The sequence below is a fragment of the Heloderma suspectum genome, chromosome 4 (genome assembly GCF_057233095.1).
Source record: "Heloderma suspectum isolate Gila_16-S chromosome 4, 16-S_ref, whole genome shotgun sequence".
Classification (NCBI taxonomy): Eukaryota; Metazoa; Chordata; class Lepidosauria; order Squamata; family Helodermatidae; genus Heloderma; species Heloderma suspectum.
In genome coordinates, this window is record NC_139461.1 from 66896544 (window position 1) to 66920384 (window position 23841).

The 23841-nt window shown below is 43.1% G+C and overlaps 1 protein-coding gene across 6 annotated transcripts in view; it reads left to right on the plus strand.

Moving 5' to 3' along the window:
- The first annotated feature begins 1720 nt into the window (after window positions 1-1720).
- The window catches only part of TCEA1 (transcription elongation factor A1), a 49599-nt gene continuing 27478 nt past the window's right edge, over window positions 1721-23841 (plus strand). For 2 of the 6 annotated variants that reach the window (XM_084849553.1, XM_084849556.1), the window contains exons 1-3: window positions 1721-1994; window positions 5018-5096; window positions 17052-17114. In XM_084849553.1, the coding sequence (XP_084705679.1) occupies window positions 5037-5096; window positions 17052-17114 (123 nt within the window). In that variant the 5' untranslated portion in view covers window positions 1721-1994; window positions 5018-5036. Of the gene's footprint in view, window positions 1995-2134; window positions 2712-5017; window positions 5097-17051; window positions 17115-23841 lie in introns of those variants that run through there. The other 4 variants (XM_084849552.1, XM_084849555.1, XM_084849554.1 and 1 more) reach the window with 3 other exon arrangements.

Genomic DNA, 23841 nt, shown 5'->3' on the forward strand with positions numbered 1-23841 from the left:
TATGCCCATTCAGTCTGGATTAATTCATCCATTTCAGACTACACTGCTACAATCAGAAGGCATACCAGAAGTGTAAATTATACATAACATAGTGCTTTAGAGTGTTCAGAGTACATCATCTCAGATATCCATAACACCAAGCTAGTTTAGTATCATCCAGTACTGTAGATGAGGAAGGATAGGAGAAAGAGCAGCTTGCCACTACTGTGTTAATGTCTGGTGAAATCTGAGCAAGGGAATTGTGGCTCAATGGGATTTAAGTAAAAATAGGATTACACTTGTCAGTTCCTTAGTTACCATTCTTACTTTTACACGGATATTTCCAGCCAATCAAGTTGCATGCTAGAAGAAATGGCAAACCCAACTGACAACTGACTAATCTTAGAAATTGAGGGGTGGTGGTGATGTTTTCCAGGCTATAGGCTTCACTTTGCAACTTTGTTGCGATTTTTCCCCAATCGCATCTTCTCCTTTTCCTGTTTCCACAGCCCTTAAAGACCGGGCTTTTCCATGTTAAAATGCGGGGCTGGCACTGAATGGCCACGACATGGAAACACAGAGACCTCGCCTCGCAGCCAGGTTGGAGTAAATTGCTGGTGGAAACACAGGGTGTTTAATCAAGCACAAGCTATCACAGAGTTAATTTTACTGAGGTACAAATTTTCATCACCCATTTTATGGCAGGTGCTGATGCACAAGAGGATGGTGGAAGAATTAAAAGCAGATAAGGAGTATGATCACAAGCCCATAGACTTCAGAAGAGATTCACAAGTAGATATGAGCTTTCAGCTGCAAATTGTAATGCATGAAAATGGGAAGACTTAAGGACCAGGGAGAGTTTTACCTGAGAGATGTGCGGATTTTTAAAACTACAACTGAAGCCGAACCACGTATGAATGGGTTCATCTGGTTTTCGCTAACAACGGGCTTTTTTAATGCTAAAAATAGTCGCCGAGGGTCCCTTTCTTCAGCGTCGTTTTCCGATCTGGATCTCCCCTACTTGCCTCACGGTGCAAAACATAGCGGTACCGTACGGCGCCAGCAATAACTAACCGGATCGTATCCGGCTGGGTTAAAGCTTTGAGGGCTAGCCCAATCGTCGTCCCTGAAGAAGCACCACCCGCCGCCCCCTATTCTTGGCCACCCTCAGCGCACGAAGAGCGCTGTTCATCCCGGCGCCTTACAACAATCCGCGGCTCTAGTTGCTCATTCGTTCAGTCGCCCCCGACTCTTCGTGACTTCCTGGACCAGCCCACGCCAGAGCCACCGCCGCTCGTCCCACTTTCCCTCCCCACTATTCGCAGACAGTCCCTTCAAGGGGGGACACAGGGTTGAACCCAGTGTTAGCTCTGCTTAGAGCAGACCCACTGAAATGAATGGCGCTTGAATGGGATTTCAGCTAGTCATGACTAGCTCATTTCAATGAGTCTACTTCTAAGTAGGGCTAACGCTGGATTCAACCCACAGCAAGCGCCCTCGTCAGACCCTGGTCCGGCGGCGGCACAGCAACATCCCCTCTCTGCGGCACAGCGGGACTCTCGCGGGCGGCGACATTTTCTTCGTCGCCGCCACAGCCCGCGTCCTCCATTTCCGCTGGGCGGGCGCAGCTGTTCAGGGTAAAAGAAGCTCCACCTTTCCTCGCTCGCTCGCTCGCTCCTCTCTCCCGCCACCCTCCCCCCATCGATGTTTTCGGCTTGCCGGAGCACCGCCTGGCTCCCTTTCCCCGAGGCTTGATGAGCGCAGCCTGGCATCACGGCTGCCGAGCTGTCGCTTCTGGGTCTGGCCGGTTTCTGTGCTCAGCGGCCCTGGCGGTGGGTTGACGGCTCCATCTTTGCTTGCGCCGAAGGCTCCGACATTCGCGGCGGCGGCTGAACCCCCCTCATCATCCCCGTCCCGCGGAGGGAGGCGCGGATTGGGTAGCCGCCATGAGCACGGAAGACGAGATCATTCGCATCGCTAAGAAGATGGACAAGATGGTGCAGAAGAAGAACGCGGTGAGACGATGAACTTGGAGGGAAGAGGAGGGGTGGGGGGAGGGAGCGGTGCCAGCGAGCCCCTCGCGCGCTCGGCTTGAACTTCGGTCTGGCCAATCAGCGGCGCCGCGCGCTCAGCTGGGCGCCCGCCTTTTTCCTGAGGGGGAGAAAATGAGGGGCGAAGGGAGAGGGAGCCGCGCTCGGTTCTTTTGTGAGGCCTCAACTGTCACGCGCGGGAGTGCGCCTCGGGCCCGGGGGAGCGGGGCGAGGGAGAGGGAACAGGGCTCCTCACCTCGCCGGACGCTAGTGCCGATGCTGGAGCCATTTCTCCTGGCTTGTTATGACCCGAGGGCCGGACGTCACGCTCGAAACTGGAGGCAGAGTCCCATTGACGAGATTTACCTGGCGAACAGCCGAATTCTTGGCTTCCTGCAAATCGGGAGTAAAGGGTTCCGCTTACTCCAGCGGAGTCAAAGACTCACCTGGGGCATAATCATATTCAGCCCCTTTCTGGGAATTTCCCCTATTTCTTGGCCCCCGTTTCTAGGTTCTCTTTATGTCTTTTAAATGCTAATGCGCCCAGCAGGCGCGCTTAGTTGTATGATGATGGCTCGTAAGACGCGACGCTTTTTCCCCAGACCCTTTCCCAAAGATTTTGCTCGTCTCTGGTCATAACAGTGAGTTTGTTTTAGAAAGAATTCATCATTTTTTGCAGAAGTGCAAAAATATGTTTGCACGGTAAGTTTTATAGGTATATTTTGCTAGCCCATTATTTTTAACTTGGTTCTTAACTTGGTGGCTTAAGCCTTCTGTGAGTTTGACTATCTTTTGGGAGATAACTTGCTGGGCATCATACAAGCGAATAATTACTGGTTCCATGCTTATACTGCATGGAGTGAATGTCGGTTTGAAAACATAAATTACAATCCTGTACTTAATAGGCAGTGGGGTATACCCATAAATAAACTAATGGCAGGATTCCACCTGTATCTTGGAAACTGAAACTGTTTTGTTGTAGTTTTTAAACATCTATAGGTTTTCTCTGTGTAGATTGTTTTTGCCTTGGCAATAAACAAAAGGCAATAAACAAAAATGTGTGTTTGATTAACCAGAAAAAAGTGTGTTTGACTAACCAGACCATACATTTGTTTTAACACAATCTAAATTAAAACCATTATCACTCTTTAAATGCACATAAGTTAAGCAGTATTAATTATCCCCCAAAGCTTGGCAGAGTAGGTAAGCTTTTGCTAATTTCCCAACAAAGATGTTTTGAGGCAGGCTTATCTAGGGGAAGGCCTCACCACTGGGAAGACACTATTATGTGCCCTCATCAAACAAAGATTAAAGTGATGGGACACAAAGCAACATTTTACTAGAAGATCTCAAGAGTTCTTGGAGTTATGTATAAGTGAAGGCCAGTATCTTGGAGTAAATAAAAGTTTTGCTTATGTGTGTGTCGATGCATTTTTAATGTGACCGTATATAGAAAAGGCAAGCATATTCCCTCACTAGACATTTGAGAGATTCTTAGATCTGAGTTCTGCAAATGATAATCCTGGTCTGGCCAAGTTCATGTTACCTAAAGTAGTGAAGTGTACTCAAAGTGTGTTTAAAATATAAATATATAAAATTAGTTTTATACTTAATCCTGACACCTGACAACTTTCAAAGGAGGAATAACTTTGAAAGCCTTGCATCTGAATGTCTGTGTTACAAATTAGTTATATCTGTAACCACTGCAGAACTCTTTCATAGTCTTGTTCTAAATATGGATTCAATATCAGCCAATAGAGAAGGGTAGTTTTAGGGTGTAATTCTGTAGAGATAGATGGGTGCCTCTGACTTCCCCTGAAGTTGGAGATGGCCACCTATCCAATGCAGGGTGGAAGCAGCACAGAGGAGAGGATTCCCTACGTGCTGCAGCCGTCCTGCGCTTTGTCTTAGATGCATGTTTTTGCATGTCTAAGTGTGGCTTCAGGAAGGGGGCAGGAATGGGGCTGAAGACCACATAGGAAGCTGTCTAAAACAGTCTAAAGTCTCCTCCCATCCCCACCCCCAGGAACGCCCTGTTTTCACCCCTCCGTGCTCTGTGTTAGGAGCATGGAGGTGGCGGCAGTGCAGTTCTCTCCATGCGAGCTACGAGGGGGTGGGGAGCTCGGTTTCCCAGCTACAAGCTCCTAGTGCTATCTACAAGCTTGAAGCTGGGAAACCAAAAAATCCTATCTTCCCCAGACGCTGTCTAGGAGACATAGGATTGCTCTGTTATTTGACTTTCTCTTTGATATACTTCCAGATTTATATGGCATTCAGATGATTTGAGTATTGTACCTGAGATTTTTCCATGCTCAGTCAGTTCTGTCTTCTGAAGCCTATTTGAGTCTTCTTAAGGTGGCAATATTAAAGGCTTTGGGCAGTATCCTATTCAATGCACTAGGTAAGCAACCTCTAGCACAACACCAGTAACGTTTGCTGGCATGACAGGTTTCCCTGGAAAACCCATCATGCCAGCAAACGCTGTTGGCATTTAGCTAGAGATCACATATGTTAGTGCAACATAATTTTCATTAGTGGTAGTGTCAAATAGGATACTGCCCTCTAACTGCTATTATTGCTTATGTAATCCGCCTTCATTGAAAGAATGAAGTTATTCTGAGTAAATCCACAGCACAGCATTTAGTAGGAACAGAAGCGTGCTACAATTCTTATGAATTTATATGACCTAATTTTGAGGACTGGTCTCCTTGCTCTCTGTATTCTCCCAACTCAGTCTCTCATGCATCATACCAGCAACAAAGTTCCTTGCCGCTGACCTACACATCCTGTCTGTCAGGAACCTCTGAACACTTGAGAACACCTGAGAATCCAACTGGATTAGTCTCAGTGTGTATTAAAAGAATTATTGCTCAAAAAAACCTCATGTTAACATAACTATATACCAGTGTTAAACTGAGCTATGCAAGCAATATTAGTTACAAGTAACTATCAATGTTTATTATATAGTATAATCAGTGTAACACATTACCTTATTGTGTAATGACCAGGTTCAAGTTGGCAGAGGTAATGTTGCACATATGGATATTCAAAAATCAAGAGCAGTTGATTAAGATTAGAGAAGAAAAGGTAAGAAATAGCTTTTCCTCTTATTAGATACAGAGTCAGAGTGTACTAAATATTTTTCTGCATGCATTAGGCTGCCATCCTGTACTCACTCACTTGGCAGTAAGCACCATTTAACTTAATGGAGATTACATCTAAGTAGACAATTGCACTGTTATAAATCAGATTGTTTACACTTATATCTAGCTGTAGCCTTTTAAAACTTTGAGCATGGAACCTAATGTTTATGGCTTTTATGTGGGATTGATTCTAAAAAGATATCTTTGAACTACTTTCACCTATTTCTTGGTGGGTTTAAGGAAACTTAAAAGTAAGATTTCTTATTTAAATCACATTATTCCTAAAATCTTCTTATAAACATTATCTAGAAAACATGGCAGTATTTTTTCTGTGCGGTGTGTCTTCCATGTTGATTGGGCTAAGATAGAGTGCTTTTTTCCAATGTTTATCATTTTTAATATTTAGTTATTGCAGCCCAGTCTTAATCGTGTTAACTTGGAAATAAGACTCACTGAATTTAGTGGAATTTAGTTCCTAATTAGTATGTTTTGGATTGTGGCATAAAGCTACAATCTTTTCTTTTAATATGTTCTATTTATTTCAGGTTGAACTTTTAGATTCTATTGATTTTAGTAGGAGATCTCCCACTGAATTTACTTTTAACTATGCATGTTGTTTAAGATTGCAGTTTTACTCCCAATCCTATGTAAATTTACTAAGTCCCACTGAGTTCAATAGAACTTGCTCTCAAGTGTGCATAGGATTGTGACTTCAATTGAATTTATATCTCTGCATCTAGGCAGACTAGCAATATAAACACCCATTCTTAAGTGTGGTTAGATCATCTAACAAGTCTCTGCTCTGGATGCCACAGCCATCTGAGACTAAGCTGGTGGTCACAAGGAGAAGGACTTGGTGTCACCTGTTTTTTAGAATTATCTCCCTGTGAAAGGTTGCTTGGCTCCCTGCTGGCATTTAGGCACATGCCTTGACCATGGCTTTTTACCAAGACATTTGGAGGATAAAGGATTGTAGCTGCTAAACTGCAGTGATGAATTTGTGATGAATCTGTTAAATTTGACCGATGTTTGGAAGATTGCTTTATTGTTTCAGAATTGCGTATATTTTATTTTTATTGTAAGCTACCTTCTGGATCTGCTAGACTGAAAGGAAGGTATATGTTTTGTTAATAGTAGCGCTTGTTAAGTTTCTCAGTTTATTTCAAGCATCATGCCAATCAGGATATGGTTTTACATTCATCTTTATTTAACAAATAAGATAAAATAAAGTAGTTTGATGCAGGATGTTCGTGACAATGGATTGTTATTTGTACTGACATGGCAATTTTTAAAGTGGTACTCGAGAAGATGGTAGCTGAAAGTTTAGGATGAATGATGAAGAGGTTTGAAGTCTAATTCAGTGCAGGCTTTATTCTGTCTCAGGTTTCTACATGATTCTTTAATCCGTACACTTTTTCTCTGTCTGCAAATTCAATTGAAAATATTTCCCTTACTGTATTAATTGAGTTGCATATTAACACATTTTGATATAAAGGAGTGCATAGTTTGTGAAATCCCTTAGTTAAAGGCATGATGGCAGCACTGGCATTTACTTTCTGGATAGATTTCTGGTTATAACATATGTAACAAATTTGTTAGTAGAGTATTTGAACAGTATTGTAAATCTATGTTGATGGGGATGTCTGTTAATACCAGAGAATAAACAAGGTACTCTCAAGCTTGTATGGCTGCAAGTGATCAATAACTTCTTTCCAGTTTGTAATTGAAATAAATGGAGTCCTTTCTGGCTCTTGCATCATCTAACAAGGGCAGAGCTTGCTGTTAAAGTGGGAGAGAATATTCCTTGCCTATCTAGTGCCTATTTCCTACCAAATAAATGTAATATGCAAATTATTGCTAATATCAAGAGGCAATAAACAATAGGTTCTTTTTTTTTGTAGGCTTAAATATTCAGAAAATCTCCTTTGAATGGTAACTTCCTATAATATAAAGCTGCCATTTATGTTCAGTTCTTGTCTTATATATTTCTCAGTTTAGATGGCTTCAGTTACCTTTAAATTGGTCTAGAATCATAGAATAGTAGGGTTGGAAGGGGCCTACAAGGCCATCGAGTCCAACCCCGTGCTCAGTGCAAGAATCCAAGTCAGAGCATCCCTGACAGATGGCTGTCCAGCCTCGTCTTGAACGCCTCCAGTGTGGGAGAGCCCACTACCTCCCTAGGTAATTGGTTCCATTGTTGTATTGCTCTTAACAGTCAGGAAGTTTTTCCTGATGTTCAGCTGGAATCTGGCTTCCTGTCACTTGAGCCCATTATTCCGTGTCCTGCACTCTGGCATGATCGAGAAGAGATCCTGGCCTTCTTCTCTGTGACAACCTTTCAAGTACTTGAAGAGCACCATCATATCTCTCCTCAGTCTTCTCTTCTCAGGGCTAAACATGCCCAGTTCTTTCAGTCTCTCTTCAGAGGGCTTTGTTTCCAGTCCCCAGATCGTCTTTGTTGCCCTCCTCTAAACCCTCTCCAGTTTGTCTGCATCCTTCTTAAAGTGCGGTGCCCAGAACTGGACATAGTACTCCAGATGAGGCCTAACCAGTGCTGAGTAGAGGGGAACTAATACTTCCCAGATTTGGAAGCTATGCTTCTATTAATGCAGCCCAAAATGGCATTGGCCTTTTTTGCAGCCACATCCCATTGTTGGCTCATATTCAGCTTGTGATGGACAACAATTCCAAGATCCTTCTCACTTGTCGTGTTGTTGAGCCACGTATCCCCCATCTTGTAACTGTGCCTTTGGTTTCTTTTTCCTAGGTGCAGAACTTGGCATTTATCCGTATTAAATGTCATTCTGTTGTTTTCTGCCCAGCGCTCCAGTCTATCTAGATCACTTTGAATTTTGTTTCTGTCTTCCAAAGTATTAGCTGTCCTCCCAATTTTGTGTCATCTGCAAATTTGATCAGCATTCCCTGTACCTCCTCCTCCAAGTCATTAATAAAAATGTTGAAGAGCACTGGACCCAGGACTGAGCCCTGCGGTACCCCACTCGTTACCTCTCCCCAGTTTGAGAAGGTCCCATTGAGAAGCACTCTTTGAGTCTGATACCGTAGCCAACTGTGGATCCATCAGATAGTTGTTTCATCTAGCCCACTTTGAGTTAGTTTGCTCATCAGGATATCATGGGGCATTTTGTTGAAAGCTTTGCTGAAGTCGAGGTATATTATGTCTGCAGCATTCCCACGGTCCACAAGGGAGGTGACTTGATCAAAAAATGAGATCAGATTCATCTGGCAGGACTTGTTCTTGACAAATCCATGTTGGCTTCGAGTAATCACTGCATTGTTTTCAAGGAGCTTCCAGATGGCTTGCTTTATCATCTGCTCCAGAATTTTCCCAGGGATTGATGTCAGACTGACTGGTCTGTAGTTCCCAGGTTCCTCCTTTTTACCCTTTTTGAAGATAGGGACAACATTAGCCCTCCTCCAGTCATCTGGCACTTCCCCTGTCCTCCATGATTTCTCAAAGAGAATAGACAGCGGTTCTGAGAGTTCTTCTGCCAGTTCCTTTATTACTCTAGGATGCAGTTCATCTGGCCCTGGAGATTTGAACTCATTCAGTGTAATTAGGTGTTCCTTGACCATATGCCTATCGGTCTCAAGCTACAATCCTGCCCCTTCAGCCTGTACCGAGGGGGTCATAGACCCTCTTTTGGGAGAAGACTGAGCCAAAGTAGGAATTGAGCACCTCTGCCTTTTCTTTGTCATCTGTTATCATTTTGCCATCCTTATTTAATAGCTGAATGACCATTTCTTTCCTCTGCCTTTTATTATGCATGTACTGAAGAAAGTCTTTTTGTTGTTTTTAGCATCCCTCGCTAACCTCAGCTCGTTCTCAGCTTTAGCCTTCCTGACGCCATCCCTGCAATTCTGTGCTACCTGCCTGTACTCTTCCTTTGTTACTTGGCCTTCTTTCCACTTCCTATATGTGTCCTTTTTTGTTTTCAGGTCATCCCTAAGCTTTTTGTGAAGCCACATTGGCTTCTTCTGTTGTCTTCGACCTTTTCTTCTTGTTGGAATTGTTTGTAATTGTGCCTTGAGAATTTCCTTTTTTAAAAGCTCCCACCCATCTTGGACTCCTTTTCTCGTTAGCGGCGCTTGCCATGGGACCTTACTGATCACTGTTCTGAGTTTATTAAAATCAGCTATCCTAAAATCCAGGGTACGCGTTTGACTACACTCGGCTTTTGCTTCCCTTAGAATCAAGAACTGAAGTACAACATGGTCGTTTTCCCGCAGAGCTCCTGTAACTGCTACTTTATCCACTAAGTCATCTCTGTTGGTTAGGATCAAGTCAAGGATAGCTGATCCTCTGGTTCCTTCCTGTAGGAGGAAGTGATCCGCCACACAAGTCAGGAATTTCCTGGAGGGGCCATGTTTTGCAGAATTTTTCTCCCAACAAATATCGGGGAAATTGAAGCCCCCCAATACTACTACTTCCCCTTCATGGATCACTGCCTTGTTGTGGCGAAGGGGCTTGCGTAACTCAGTGAAGCCATAAGCTATGCCGTGCAGGGCCACCCAAGACGGACAGGTCATGGCAGAGAGTTCTGACAAAATGTGGTCCACTGGAGAAGGAAATGGCAACCCACTCCAGTATTCTTGCCAAGAAAACCCCATGGAACGTATCAGAAGGCTAAAAGATATGATGCCAGAAGATTAGCCCCTCAGGTCAGAAGGTGTCCAATATACTACTGGGGAAGAGCAGAGGGTATTTCCAAGTAGCGCCAGAAAGAGTGAAGCGGCTGGGCCAAAGCCGAAAGGACACTCAGCTGTGGATGTGTCTGGTCCGGTGGTGAAAAGAAAGTCTGATGCTGTAAAGAACAATATTGTTTAGGAACCTGGAATGTCAGATCAATGAATCAAGGTAAGCTGGAGGTGGTCAAATATGAGATGGCAAGATTGAACATCGACATCTTGGGAATCAGCGAACTAAAATGGACAGGCATGGGCGAATTTAATTCAGGTGACCATCATATCTACTACTGTGGGCAAGAATCCCTTAGAAGAAATGGAGTAGCACTCATAGTCAAAAAAAGGGTGGGAAAAGCAGTACTGGGATACAAACTCAAAAACGATAGAATGATCTCAGTACGAATCCAAGGCAAACCATTCAACATCACAGTAATTCAAGTCTGTGCCCCAACCACTGATGCCGAAGAAGCTGAGGTTGATCGGTTCTATGAAGACCTACAACACCTTCTAGAACGAACAGCAAAAAAAGATGTCCTCTTCCTCATAAGGGATTGGAATGCTAAAGTAGGAAGTCAAGAAATCACCGGGATAACAGGCAGGCATGGCCTTGGTGTACAAAATAAAGTAGGACAAAGGCTAATAGAGTTTTGCCAACAGAACACGCTGATCATAGCAAACACTCTTTTCCAACAGCACAAGAGACGACTCTACACATGGACATCACCAGATGGTCAATATCGAAATCAGATTGATTATGTCCTTTGCAGCCAAAGATGGAGAAGCTCTATACAGTCAGTCAAAACAAGACCTGGAGCTGACTTTGGCTCAGATCATGAGCTTCTTGTTGCAAAATTTCGGCTGAAATTGAAGAACGTCGGGAAAACCACTAAACCGTTCAGGTATGACCTCAATCATATCCCTTATGAATATACAGTGGAGGTGAGGAATAGATTTGAGGGATTAGACCTGATAGACAGAGTGCCTGAGGAACTATGGATGGAGGTCCATAACATTGTTCAGGAGGCAGCAACTCAATCCATCCCCAAGAAAAAGAAATGCAAGAAAGCCAAGTGGCTGTCTGATGAGGCTTTACAAGTAGCTGAGGAAAGAAGGGAAGCGAAAAGCAAGGGAGAAAGGGGAAGATATAACCAACTGAATGCAGAGTTCCAGAGAATAGCAAGGAGAGACAAGAAGGCCTTCTTAAATGAACAATGCAAAGAAATCGAGGAAAACAACAGAATGGGAAAGACTAGAGATCTTTTCAAGAACATCGGAGATCTCAAGGGAACGTTTTGTGCAAAGACAGGCATGATAAAGGACAAAGAAGGCAGGGACCTAACAGAAGCAGATGAGATTAAGAAGAGGTGGCAAGAATACACAGAAGAACTATACAGGAAAGATCTGAATGTCCCTGGTAGCCATGATAGTGCGGTCACTGAACTTGAGCTGGACATCCTCGAGAGTGAAGTCAAGTGGGCCTTAGGAAGCATTAGTAACAACAAAACTAGTGGAGATGACAGTATTCCAGCTGAGCTATTTAAAATCCTAAAAGATGATGCTGTTAAAGTGCTGCATTCAATATTCCAACAAATTTGGAACACTCAACAGTGGCCACAAGACTGGAAAAGGTCAGTTTATTTTCCAATTCCAAAGAAGGGCAGCACCAAAGAGTGTTCAAACTACTGCACAATTGCACTCATTTCACATGCCAGCAAGGTGATGCTCAAAATAGGCTTCAGCAGTATGCGAACCGAGAACTACCGGAAGTACAAGCTGGGTTTCGAAGAGGCAGAGGAACTAGAGATCAAATCGCCAACATTCGCTGGATCATGGAGAAAGCAAGAGAATTCCAGAAAAACGTCTATTTCTGCTTCATTGACTACGCTAAAGCCTTTGATTGTGTGGATCACAACAAACTGTGGCAAATTCTTAAAGTGATGGGAATACCCGACCACCTTACCTGTCTCCTGAGAAACCTGTACGAGGGTCAAGAAGCAACAGTAAGAACCAGACATGGAACAACCGAGTGGTTCAAAATTGGGAAAGGAGTACGACAAGGCTGCATATTGTCACCCTGCTTATTTAACTTATATGCAGAGTACATCATGAGAAACGCCGGGTTGGATGAATCACAGGTTGGAACTAAGATTGCTGGGAGAATTATCAACAATCTCCGATATGCAGACGATACCACCCTAATGGCAGAAAGCGAAGAGGATCTCAAGAGCCTCTTGTTGAGGGTGAAAGAGGAGAGTGCAAAAGCTGGTTTGAAACTCAACATTAAAAAAATGAAGATCATGGCATCTGGCCCCATCACTTCCTGGCATATAGAAGGGGAAGAAATGGAAGCAGTGACAGATTTTACTTTCTTGGGCTCCAAGATCACCGCAGACGGTGACTGTAGCCATGAAATTAAAAGACGCTTGCTCCTTGGGAGGAAAGCTATGGCCAACCTAGACAGCATAGTAAGAAGCAGAGACATCACCTTGCCGACAAAGGTCCGCATAATCAAAGCTATGGTTTTCCCAGTAGTAATGTATGGCTGTGAGAGCTGGACTATAAGGAAGGCTGAGCGCCGAAGAATAGATGCTTTCGAACTGTGGTGCTGGAGAAGACTCTTAGGAGTCCCCTGGACTGCAAGGAGGTCAAATCAGTCCATCCTAAAGGAAATCAACCCTGAGTGCTCATTGGAAGGACAGATACTGAAGCTGAAGCTGAAATATTTTGGCCACCTAATGCGAAGAGAAAAGTCACTGGAAAAGACCCTGATGCTGGGAAAGACTGAAGGCAAAAGGAGAAGGGGCCGGCAGAGGATGAGATGGCTAGATAGCATCACCAATGCAATGAATATGGACTTGAGCACACTCCGGGAGAGAACGCAGGACAGGAAGGCCTGGCGTGCTATGGTCCATGGGGTCACGAAGAGTCAGACACGACTGAACGACTGAACAACAACAAATTACTACTACATCATGCTTCCTTAAAACATTGGCTATTTGCTTTTCAAAAGTTTCATCCTCATCTTCTCCTTGGTTGGGTGGCCGGTAGTAGACTCTGACCACCAGGTTTCTTTTAATCTTTGCTCCATTTATTTTGATCCAGATGCTCTCGATTGGGCTACCAAGCTCATCCTCCTGTATTTCTGTGCAGAGATGAGTATTTTTCACATACAGTGCAACCCCACCTCCCTTTCTGTTCCTCCTGTTCTTTTTGAACAAGTTATATCCTTCAATTGCTGTATTCCAGTCATGAGAGTCATCCCACCAAGTCTCAGTTATACCTATCAAGTTATAATTTCCCTCTTGTATTAAGAATTCAAGTTCATTCTGTTTGTTTCCTATACTCTGGGGATTAGTATATAGACATCCAAGACCATGTGCTTCATAGTCTGGCTTTCTTCCTACATGTGTCTGAAGACTATTATTGGGCGCTATTAGAGCTGTTCTCTCCATTGCGGTGCATGAGCCTTTGTCCATTGTTACCCCCAGCTTTTCGTCTCTCTTCCCAATAGGATTCAGTTTAAAGCCCTCCTGATGAAGTTCTTCATGCTGTGGCCAAACACATTCTTCCCAGCCTTTGTGAGGTGAAACCCGTCCCTTGCCAACAGCCCATCTTCCAGGAATTATAGCCCGTGGTCCCAGAATCCAAATCTCTCGCATCGGCACCACCTTCATAGCTAGTCATTCACCCGGAGTATTTTTTTTTTCCCTTTCTATCCCTCTTCTGACTATTGGAAGGATGGATGAGAAAACTATCCGGACCCCAGAGTTCTTGAGTTTCCTTCCCAAAGCTTCGAAGTCTGACGTGATTTCTTCGTAGCTCCTCTTAGCGGTATCTTTTGTTCCCACATGGATGAGAAGAAAGGGATACCTGTCAGTGGGCTTTATGAGTGCAGGCAACCTTTCAGTCACGTCTCTAATCTGTCCTCCCAGGAGACAACATACCTAGCGAGTCCACGGGTCTTTGCAACATACTTGGGTTTCGATCCCACGCAGCAAGGAGTCTCCCACTACTACCACTCTTCTCTTCTTGTTGTTGTAGGCCTGGGTTTCATTGCTTCTGTTTGACTGACCTTCAGCCTTTTGCTCACTCTCATGCAGGTTCCCCTGTGATTCTTCCTCTGCAGGCTGTCCCCCAATCTCATCATCAAGTACCTGGAATTGGTTCCACAGCTCCACTACTTCCCGTGGTGCAGAGTGGTGTCTAGTTCTTCTTCTCCTAACTGTCACCCTTTTCCAAGGAGTATCCTCGACTCCATTTTTCCTCACCTCAGCATTGCCCACTTCTGTCTCATCTTGCGTTGCTCTTCAAGCTTCTGGTCTTCACTTTGCTGCTGTAGTTCCCACATTCTGTCCAAGAACTCTTCGTGTTTTGTAATTCCCCAGAGGGTCGACAGTCGCCGCTCCAGTCCACTTATTTTTTCTTCCAGCAGCAAGATCAGCTTGCACTTGTTGCAGGTGTAGGCCATGTTGGTCTCAGGCAAGAAAACAAACATGGCACACACCTTGCAGGTCACCACCACTGGAGAGCCTTGTCCTTCCATAGCCTCTTTTCCCTTTTTGTGTCTAGCTTTGTGATTGTTCTAGACTAGCCTGTGCCTGCTCCTCTACTCACTAGAGGTTAAAAGCAGAGCCCCACTGGTGTGAAAGTGTGTGTTACAAGACAAATAAATGGAAAAAAAAAGTTTGTTAAAAAAGAAAAAAAAAGTCTAAATACTTGCTTTCTGAAATCTTGCTTGTAAGAAATGTTATTATTAGACATGATGACATTTTAAGAATTAAGAAGTATACTTGAGAATGAAATAATTTCTGTAGAATGTTTACCTGCAGATTGGCGCAGTTTGCACATAACACTAAGCCAGGTTTCTGGTGAAATCCCGCCTTATCATTTATGAACAATGTGCTAAACCAGCGGTGAGGAATGTGTGGCCCTGAAGATGCTGTTGGACTGCCATTCCTATCAGGCCTAGCCAGCATAGCGAATGGTGAGGGGAGTTGCAGTCCAACACCATCTGGAGGTCCACATGTTCCCCAGATGGAAACTCCATGGTTGGTTTAGTGTTATGTGCGAACTGGCAACTCTGGCTTGCCTCTCCTCTGAGAAGCCAGATGATAAACCATAGCTTATGACTCTGGTTTTGTCTAGCCAGGCCCAGGATTGGAAATGCCAGAGGAGGGTGGACTGGACTTGCTCTTGTGGCTCTACTGTGCTTTCATTTGAATTTATGTGAGTCAGCAATTACTTATCTGCGTCCTGGAACCTCCAGCTGTTTGAGTGGAGCTGAGTGTTTTTGTGTGGAGTCCCAAGGTGCGGTATCTGTCAAAGTTCTAGGCAGAGAAGTGTTAGTAATTGAGCAAGTTCCCCTGCGTGTTCTGAGGCCAGTTTTCCATCACCAAAATCCGCCCCCCCCCCTTGTGAGCTGTAAATGCGCATGACATGACACCAGAGCAAAATAGGCCCATGCTGCTCACACTGTCGTTTGAGCTGTTGTCTCCCTGTGTAGGGTTTATATTTGGTAGTGGTGTGCTATGATTGGGTGCTGAGTTAAACTATGATCTATGAGAGCCAGTGTAGTGTAGTGGTGAGAGTGACGGACTGGGAGCCGGGAGATCCGGGTTCTAGTCCCCACTTGGCCATGGAAGCTCACTGGGTGACTTTGGGCCAGTCACAGACTCTCAGCCCAACCTACCTCACAGGGTTGTTGTTGTGAGGATACAACGGTGAGGAGGAGGATAATGTAAGCCGCCTTGAGTTCCTTGCGAGAGGGAGAAAGGCGGGGTATAAATGCAATAAATAAATAAATAAATAAATCTGTCATGATGATGTGGGAGTGGTAGTAGTAGTAGTTGATATGGCAGTGTTTATTTAATTTCCCCCTCCCATTGAAGTCAATGGGAAGTAAATTCTTTGTACCAAGTATGGGACCAGTGTAAAGTTGTGTTAATGATGAGGTGATGGTGGCCATAGATTGAAGAGGTATAGCATATGGCATAGCTGTATCCCTCCCTATTCTGCCCGATATGTCTCCCATGACTCTGCCCCTATTTTAGCCATTCTGCCAGCAAGGTGTTCTGCCAGCATGTTTTTCATGACAGTGCTGTATCTTTCATTTTGTTAGCATAGCAGAGCTTCTGCTGAATCCAATAGCCCTTTAAGCAGTGTATCTTCAGTATAGAATTGCATCCTAAAGCTATTAAAGTATATTAAATATAGACAGAATTTAAACTTCATCTGAATGCTGCAGTAAAATACATTTTCTTCCATCAGCCCCACCATCTCTTTCCTATATTGAAAGTAAGTAAAATAAAAACCCTCTACATTAAATAGAATTCAAATTTTTAAAAAAACCAGATCACTAAAGGCTAGTGAAAATGTAATGATACAATAGCCCACAAGGTGTATTTTGTCTGCCTCAGGAATGCCCAAAGAGGTAGATCAGTAGGTGAATTTGAATCCTTTCTTTCTAGGTCAGCTTTAATTCTGTGTAAGATATTGTGGAAACTGCTATTCAGCAGACCTACCACCACCACCAAAAAACAACAAGTAAAATTAATTGCACTGTTCTTTCTTGCCACATAAATAAGTGAAGCCTTTCAGCTCAAGATTGACTGGTTTAATCTGTTGCTCCTGGAGCAAGCATCTGAAATAAGCAGGATTAGTTCTTTAGGTTTATCTATAGTATTTTTACCAAAATTCATATTGGGACTTGAGGAAGGATCCAGTGCTGACTGTGTGCTAGTGCTATTAATGTTGCACTAGCGTAAGCCAACACTTGTGCAATGGCAAATTCACTGGTGTGGCAGCAGCAAAAATGGTCTATTTTCCTTTGAAACAGGATGTACACCCATGAAAGTCTCCCAGGAGTGTGATTTTGCTTGAAAACAAGGTGCTTGCTACTCACAAGCCTTCCCATGCCACTGAATTTCCCATTGTACTAGCAAATACTGTTGAAGTTGTGCAAGTGCTGGTTTACGCTAGTGCAACAGCAATAGCACAAGCACACAGTCACTGCTGGATCCTTCCCTTGAAGATGAATGTCATAGCTGTGTCATGTTAAATATTTTAAGCGTAATTTATTTATTTAAAACATTCCTGGCTGCCTTTCAGGGCAGAAGCCCTCCCAATGTGGCTTACAGCAATAAAATAAAAGTGTATGACAGTATGCCTATTCAGTCTTCAACAATGTGTTTTACAGGCTGGGGCTCTTGATTTACTCAAGGAACTTAAGAATATGCCCATGACTCTGGAATTATTACAGGTATGTTTTTTCCAATTCTGCCATATTACTTGTATACATTTTATTATACCATAAATGTAGTTAAGCAGCATCTAACATCTGTCAGTAAGGTATTTTTTCTTCCTGGCAAAGAAAAAGTAAGACCGCTTAGAATGTGACATAACTTTCTTTATGAACAGGGTTACAAACATATTAAATAAGAAAACAATATATTCTATAGTCACTTGAGAGTGTTGCTTCTATAGAGGGAACTACGATGCATACTTATTGTGTGCATAAGGTGCATAAGCCATACTGACTGAATCTTTTCCTGGGTATCAAAAATGTTATTTCACAACAGACAGAAAGTTGAACATTGGCACACACATAGTTGAAGACACTTCGATAGGTGGAAATGTTTGAATAGGGACATTTCTACATCTGATGGTAGAAATTCAGGAATTGAAGTCTACTTTAATTATTTTAGTGATTAAAAAATTAAAAATATTAAAAAATTTCTATTTCAGTTTAAAACACTCAAGATTTATAAAATCAGTGATTAAAAACAATCCACTTAATAAAACAGTTTCAGTATCAACCAACATAACAAAAGAGAACAGGCATGAATCCTCTCTCTTTCTGTCCTCCTCCACCCCAACCCCCTGGGGAGCAAAAGATAAACATCAGTTTGAAGGCCTGCTGAAACAAACAAGGGTTTTAGTCTACCATGGAAGACCAATAAAGAGGGGGTTGGATGGATCTCCTGGGCATGGAGAAACACATCATGAGTGCTGCAACAGGAAGGGCCCTTCCCACATTCTCACAAACTGTCCTTCAGCTGAGTGGTGAAACATACAAAAGAGCCCTTCCCACTTACCTCAGTATCTGGGAAGGAGTTTATGGAAGGATCTCCTAATAAGGATCTTAGAAAATTCTTCTAAGCATCCTGGTCCCAAGCTGCTGATGCTTTAGAAGTAATATTTTGAATTGTACCTGGAAGTGGACCAACAGCCAGTGAAGTAGGTATAAAAGTGGAGTAACTTTCTCAAGAATGCTAGCTCTGGTCATAACTTTTTCAGCTGTGGTTTGTCCCAGTTGAAGTTTCCATGTGCTTTTCAGTGGCAGACCCATGTAGAACACTTCACAATAATTCAGTCTGGATGTAACCCAAGATTGTGACTAAGTCTGCTTTCTCCAGAAATGGATGCAGTTAGTGTACCTCGTCTAAGGGCCATCTGGAAACCCAGGAGTAAGGCCAAGGTGCAGGAGCACATCCAAAGTGCGAATCTGAATGTTAAAGGGTATGCTACTGCATCCAAAATAGTCTCAGATCCTATCACTGGATTGACAGTCCTATCAGCCAAGACCATTTGTGTTTTGTCTGGACTATGTGGAACTCAGGAAAAACCAAAAGGACATGTATCCAACCCTTCCCAAGATTGAACTATTCATCCAACAGCTATCTACAGATGAACCAAGTATTGTCCAAGCAGAGAGTAAGTGCACTGCAGGAAAGTGGTTTACACTACAAATACTTTGAGATGTATCTCTCAGATGATATAAGCCATATTTGGGGGTCACATTTTCCCTAATATTGGTCCTTGTGACTGCAACAGTAAAGGAACTTACATACTGACTTATATATGCATACTGACTTATGCATATATAACATTATTAAAACATATAAAACCTGCCTTATTACTAGGAATAACATATAAGTTCATACTTACTAGAGAAAGAAGTCTGCCGAATTTTTTCACAGTAAAAGATTGTCTCCTGTGTCAATCTGCTGGTGACTGGAAAAGGTATTGCTCACATCCTGTCTTACACTTTTTGGTCCATTTATTTCCAGCTCTTTCAGGTGTTTCCATGTTGATGTAATCTAGCCAAGGTCTCAAAACTAAACTGTACTATTGTAGCTAGGGAGTGTGTGTAAATCACCCACAGGTCATAAGAGCAATAAAAATTCAAGGCCTAAATTTAAACCACATGGAATGAGAGTGTTCAGTCTCGGAATCAACTCAGCTTTTCTCCTCAACAGATATTTTTCCTCAATGTAAAGCTTGTCCAGTGCCCCAATTTTTAGATCTGTGGGAGACTGCTGCTGTTCTGCAAAATGGCTTACAAGTGGGGCACCTGGTCTGTTGTTCCTAATGTTACTCAGGTGTTCTCCTATCCATATTTTTAAGGGTCTTACTGTTTTTCCTTCATAAAGCTTTGGGCTATTTTCCCTACATAAAGCTGAGTAACCTTCCTCATGGCACCTTATAATAGTAGCTCTTTAAAGGTAAACAATAAAGGGGGCGCTCAATGAATGGAGAGCTCAGGTGATAGAACTGCACTGGGAAACCACTTACATTATTATTTGCAAGGCCATTAGAAAAGGGATCCAGTAAAAATAAAACACAGATTTTAAACCATATATTCTCACACAATGTATAGTTTCTGTAGCCTGATGTAGTAACTGATTTATCTCAATAGGTAGATAAATTAATGAAAGAAATGAATATCAATAGCTATAAGGCACAATTCTTAATTCATCCATAATAATGCCGAAGATGTCCCTAGTGTCTTAAATTTCTAAAGGAACTGAGTGGATATCACAGAACGGAATACATTTCTGGGCTACCTTGTTCCCATTCAGATTGATCCACTATAAATTTTTCATGTTGTAATTTTAAATCAGGTGTAGCTGTTTTAGAAACATGTCCATGAAGTCACTAGTCCATACATGCTTACAAAACTCTCTGCCCACACAAAGTATTAATTATTTGTAGAACATAGATGGCCTGAAATAATAAAACACATCATATACCACTCTCTTAAATGTACAAATATTTTCCTGACTCATTTTGTTGTTTATTCGGTCAGTCGCTTCCGACTCTTCATGACTTCATGGACCAGCCCACGCCAGAGCTTCCTGTCGGCCCTCGCCACCCCCAGCTCCCCCAAGGTCGAGTCCGTCACCTCCAGAATATCATCCATCCATCTTGCCCTTGGTCGGCCCCTCTTCCTTTTGCCTTCCACTTTCCCTAGCATCAGCATCTTCTCCAGGGTATCCTGTCTTCTCATTATGTGGCCAAAGTACTTCAGTTTTGCCTGTAATATCCTTCCCTCGAGTGAACAGTCTGGCTTGATTTCCTGGAGTATGGAGTGGTTTGATCTTCTTGCAGTCCAAGGCACTCTCAGAATTTTCCTCCAGCACCACAGTTCAAAAGCATCTATCTTCCTTCGCTCAGCCTTCCTTATGGTCCAGCTCTCGCAGCCATAGGTTACTATGGGGAATACCATTGCTTTAACTATGCGGACCTTTGTTGTCAGTGTGATGTCTCTGCTCTTCACTATTTTATCAACATTTGTCATTGCTGTCCTCCCAAGAAGTAAACGTCTTCTGATTTCCTGGCTGCAGTCAGCATCTGCAGTAATCTTTGCGCCTAGAAAGACAAAGTCTGTCACTGCCTCCACGTTTTCTCCCTCTGTTTGCCAGTTATCAATCAAGCTGGTTGCCATAATCTTGGTTTTTTTGGAGGTTTAACTGCAACCCAGCTTTTGCACTTTCTTCTTTCACCTTCGTCGTGAGGTTCCTCAGCTCCTCCTCGCTTTCAGCCATCAAAGTGGTATCATCTGCATATCTGAGATTGTTAATGTTTCTCCTAGTGATTTTAACTCCAACCTTGGCTTCATCAAGCCCAGCACATCGCATGATGTGTTCTGCATACAGGTGGAATAGGTAGGGTGAGAGTATACAACCCTGACGTACTCCTCTCCCAATCTTAAACCAGTCCGTTGTTCCGTGGTCTGTTCTTACTGTTGCTACTTGGTCGTTATACAGATTCCTCAGGAGGCAGACAAGATGACTTGGTATCCCCATCCCACCAAGAACTTGCCACAATTTGTTATGATCCACACAGTCAAAAGCTTTAGAATAGTCAGTAAAACAGAAATAGATGTTTTTCTGTAACTCCCTGGCTTTCTCCATTATCCAGTGGATATTGGCAATTTGGTCTCTAGTTCCTCTGCCTTTTCTAAACCCAGCTTGTACATCTGGCAATTCTCGTTCCATGAATTGCTGGAGTCTACCTTGCAAGACCTTGAGCATTACCTTACTGGCATGTGAAATAAGTGCCACTATTTGATAGTTTGAACATTCTTTGGTGCTTCCCTTTTTTGGTATGGGGATATAAGTTGATTTTTTCCAATCTGATGGCCATTCTTGTGTTTTCCAAATTTGCTGGCATATGGCATGCATCACCTTGACAACATCATCTTGCAAGATTTTAAACAGTTCAGCTGGGATACCTTCATCTCCTGCTGCCTTGTTATTAGCAATGCTTCTTAAGGCTCATTCAACCTCACTCTTCAGGATGCCTGGCTCTAGCTCACTGACCACACCGTCAAATCTATCCCTGATATTATTATCCCTCCTATACAGATCTTCCGTATATTCTTGCCACCTTTTTTTTATCTCTTCTGCTTCTGTTAGGTCCTTGCCATCTTTGTTTTTGATCATACCCATTTTTGCCTGGAATTTATCTCCTATGTTTCTCATTTTCTGGAAGAGGTCTCTTGTCCTTCCTATTCTATTATCTTCTTCCGCTTCCGCGCATTGCTTGTTTAAAAATAATTCCTTATCTCTTCTGGCTAACCTCTGGAATTTTGCATTTAATTGGGCATATCACCCCCTATCACTGTTGCCTTTTGCTTTCCTTCTTTCTTGAGCTGCTTCCAGTGTCTCAGCAGACAGTCATCTTGCCTTTTTGGTTTTCTTTGGGATGTTTTTTGTTGCCGCCTCCTGAATAATGTTGCGAACTTCTGTCCATAGTTCTTCCGGGACCCTATCTACTAAATCTAGTCCCTTAAATCTATTCTTCACCTCCACTACATATTCATGAGGAATATTCGTGAGCTCATATCTAACTGATCTGTGGGTCTTCCCTATTCTCTTTAGTCTGATTCTAAATTGTGCAATAAGAAGTTCGTGATCTGAACTACAATCAGCTCCAGGTCTTGTTTTTGCCGACTGCATAGATGTCTGCCACCTTTGGCTACAAAGGATGTAGTCAATCTGATTTCATTGTCGACCGTCTGGTGAAGGTTATGTATAAAGTCGTCTCTTAGGTTGTTGGAAGAGAGTGTTTGTTATGCACAGTGAGTTGTCTTGGCAAAATTCTATCAGCCTATGTCCTGCTTCATTTTGTTCTCCCAGACCATGCTTGCCTGTAATTCCAGGTGTCGTTTGACTACCCACCTTAGCATTCTAGTCTCCAGTAATGAAAATAACATCTTTTCTTGGTGTACTATCCAGTAGGTGTTGCAGATCCTCATAGAACTGATCTACTTCTGCTTCTTCAGCATCTGTGGTTGGGGCGTTTATTTGGATCACTGTGATGTTAAATGGCTTACCCTGAATTCGAATTGAGATAATTCTGTCATTTTTTTGGATTGTATCCAAGCACTGCTTTAGCCACTTTATTATTAATTATGAAGGCTACTCCATTTCTTCTGTGGTCCTCTTGTCCACAGTAGTAGATCTGGTGGTCATTTGGTGTGAAGTGGCCCATTCCAGTCCATTTCAGTCCACTGACACCCAAAATGTCTATATTTAATCTTGACATCTCCCCAGTAACCACATCCAATTTGCCCTGGCTCATGGATCTTACATTCCAGTTTCCTATGGTGTGTTGATCTTTAGAACATTGGATTCGTCGTTCACCACCAGCACCATCGGCCGCTAGCCGTCCTTTCGGCTTTGAGCTAGCTGCATCATCACATCTGGGGCTAGTTGAACTTATCCTCTGTTCCTCCCCAGTAGCATTTTGACCATCTTCCAACCTGGGAGTCCCATCTTCCAATGGTATACCGACATATCTCTGGTTGTACTGATCCATTTAGTTTTCATGGCAAGAATACTGGGGTGGGTTGCCGTTTCCTTCCCCAGGGATCATATTTAGTCTGACCTCTCTGCCATGACCTTCCCGTCTTGGGTGTCCCTTCACGGTTTAGCTCATGACGTCATTGAGTTGCTCAAGCTCCAGCACCCCGACAAGGTAACGATCTCTTTTCCTGGAGCCTGACTCGTTATTTGGAGACAATTCTTTCTTGCCAGGAAAATAGGTATTTACAAACAAGTAGACCTGTGCTACTTATAAGCAAGCTCCAATAATTACTAGAGTTTTTTTTTTTATTTGGTACTGATGTTTAGGTATGCTTGAACTTATTTTTATATTTGAAATAGGATTAAGACAAAACCAATTTGTATAAGAGTTGCAAACTGCAAGTGTGAATAAAGGAAAGGCAAATTCTTGTAACAAATACAGTCAGGGCCAGAAATATTGGAACAAGGATAACAGTTTTGGCAGTTGGCTTCTGTACACCACCACACTGAGGCTGAAAGGAAACACACCCAGATGGGAGTGAAGTCAGGACTTTCAGCTGTAATTCAAGGGGTGTGACAAAAGTGGGGCACTAACCATTCAGGAAGGACAGCTAGTGACATACACACACACACCCATCGTTGGGGGCTCATAAGTAATGGAACGAATGGCTGACAAGCAGCTGCATGGCCAGGTGTCGCCTGTTTCCTGGGTACCCCATGACCAATCAAGCAGATAAAAGGCCTGGAGGTGGTTCTGAGTGTTACATTTGCATTTGGTAGCTGTTCACTGGAACTCCCAACATGAGGTCCAAAGAGGTCTCCATGGAAGTGCAGGAGGCCATCATTAGGCTGAGGAAACAAAATAAGCCTGTCTGAGAGATAGCAAAAACATTG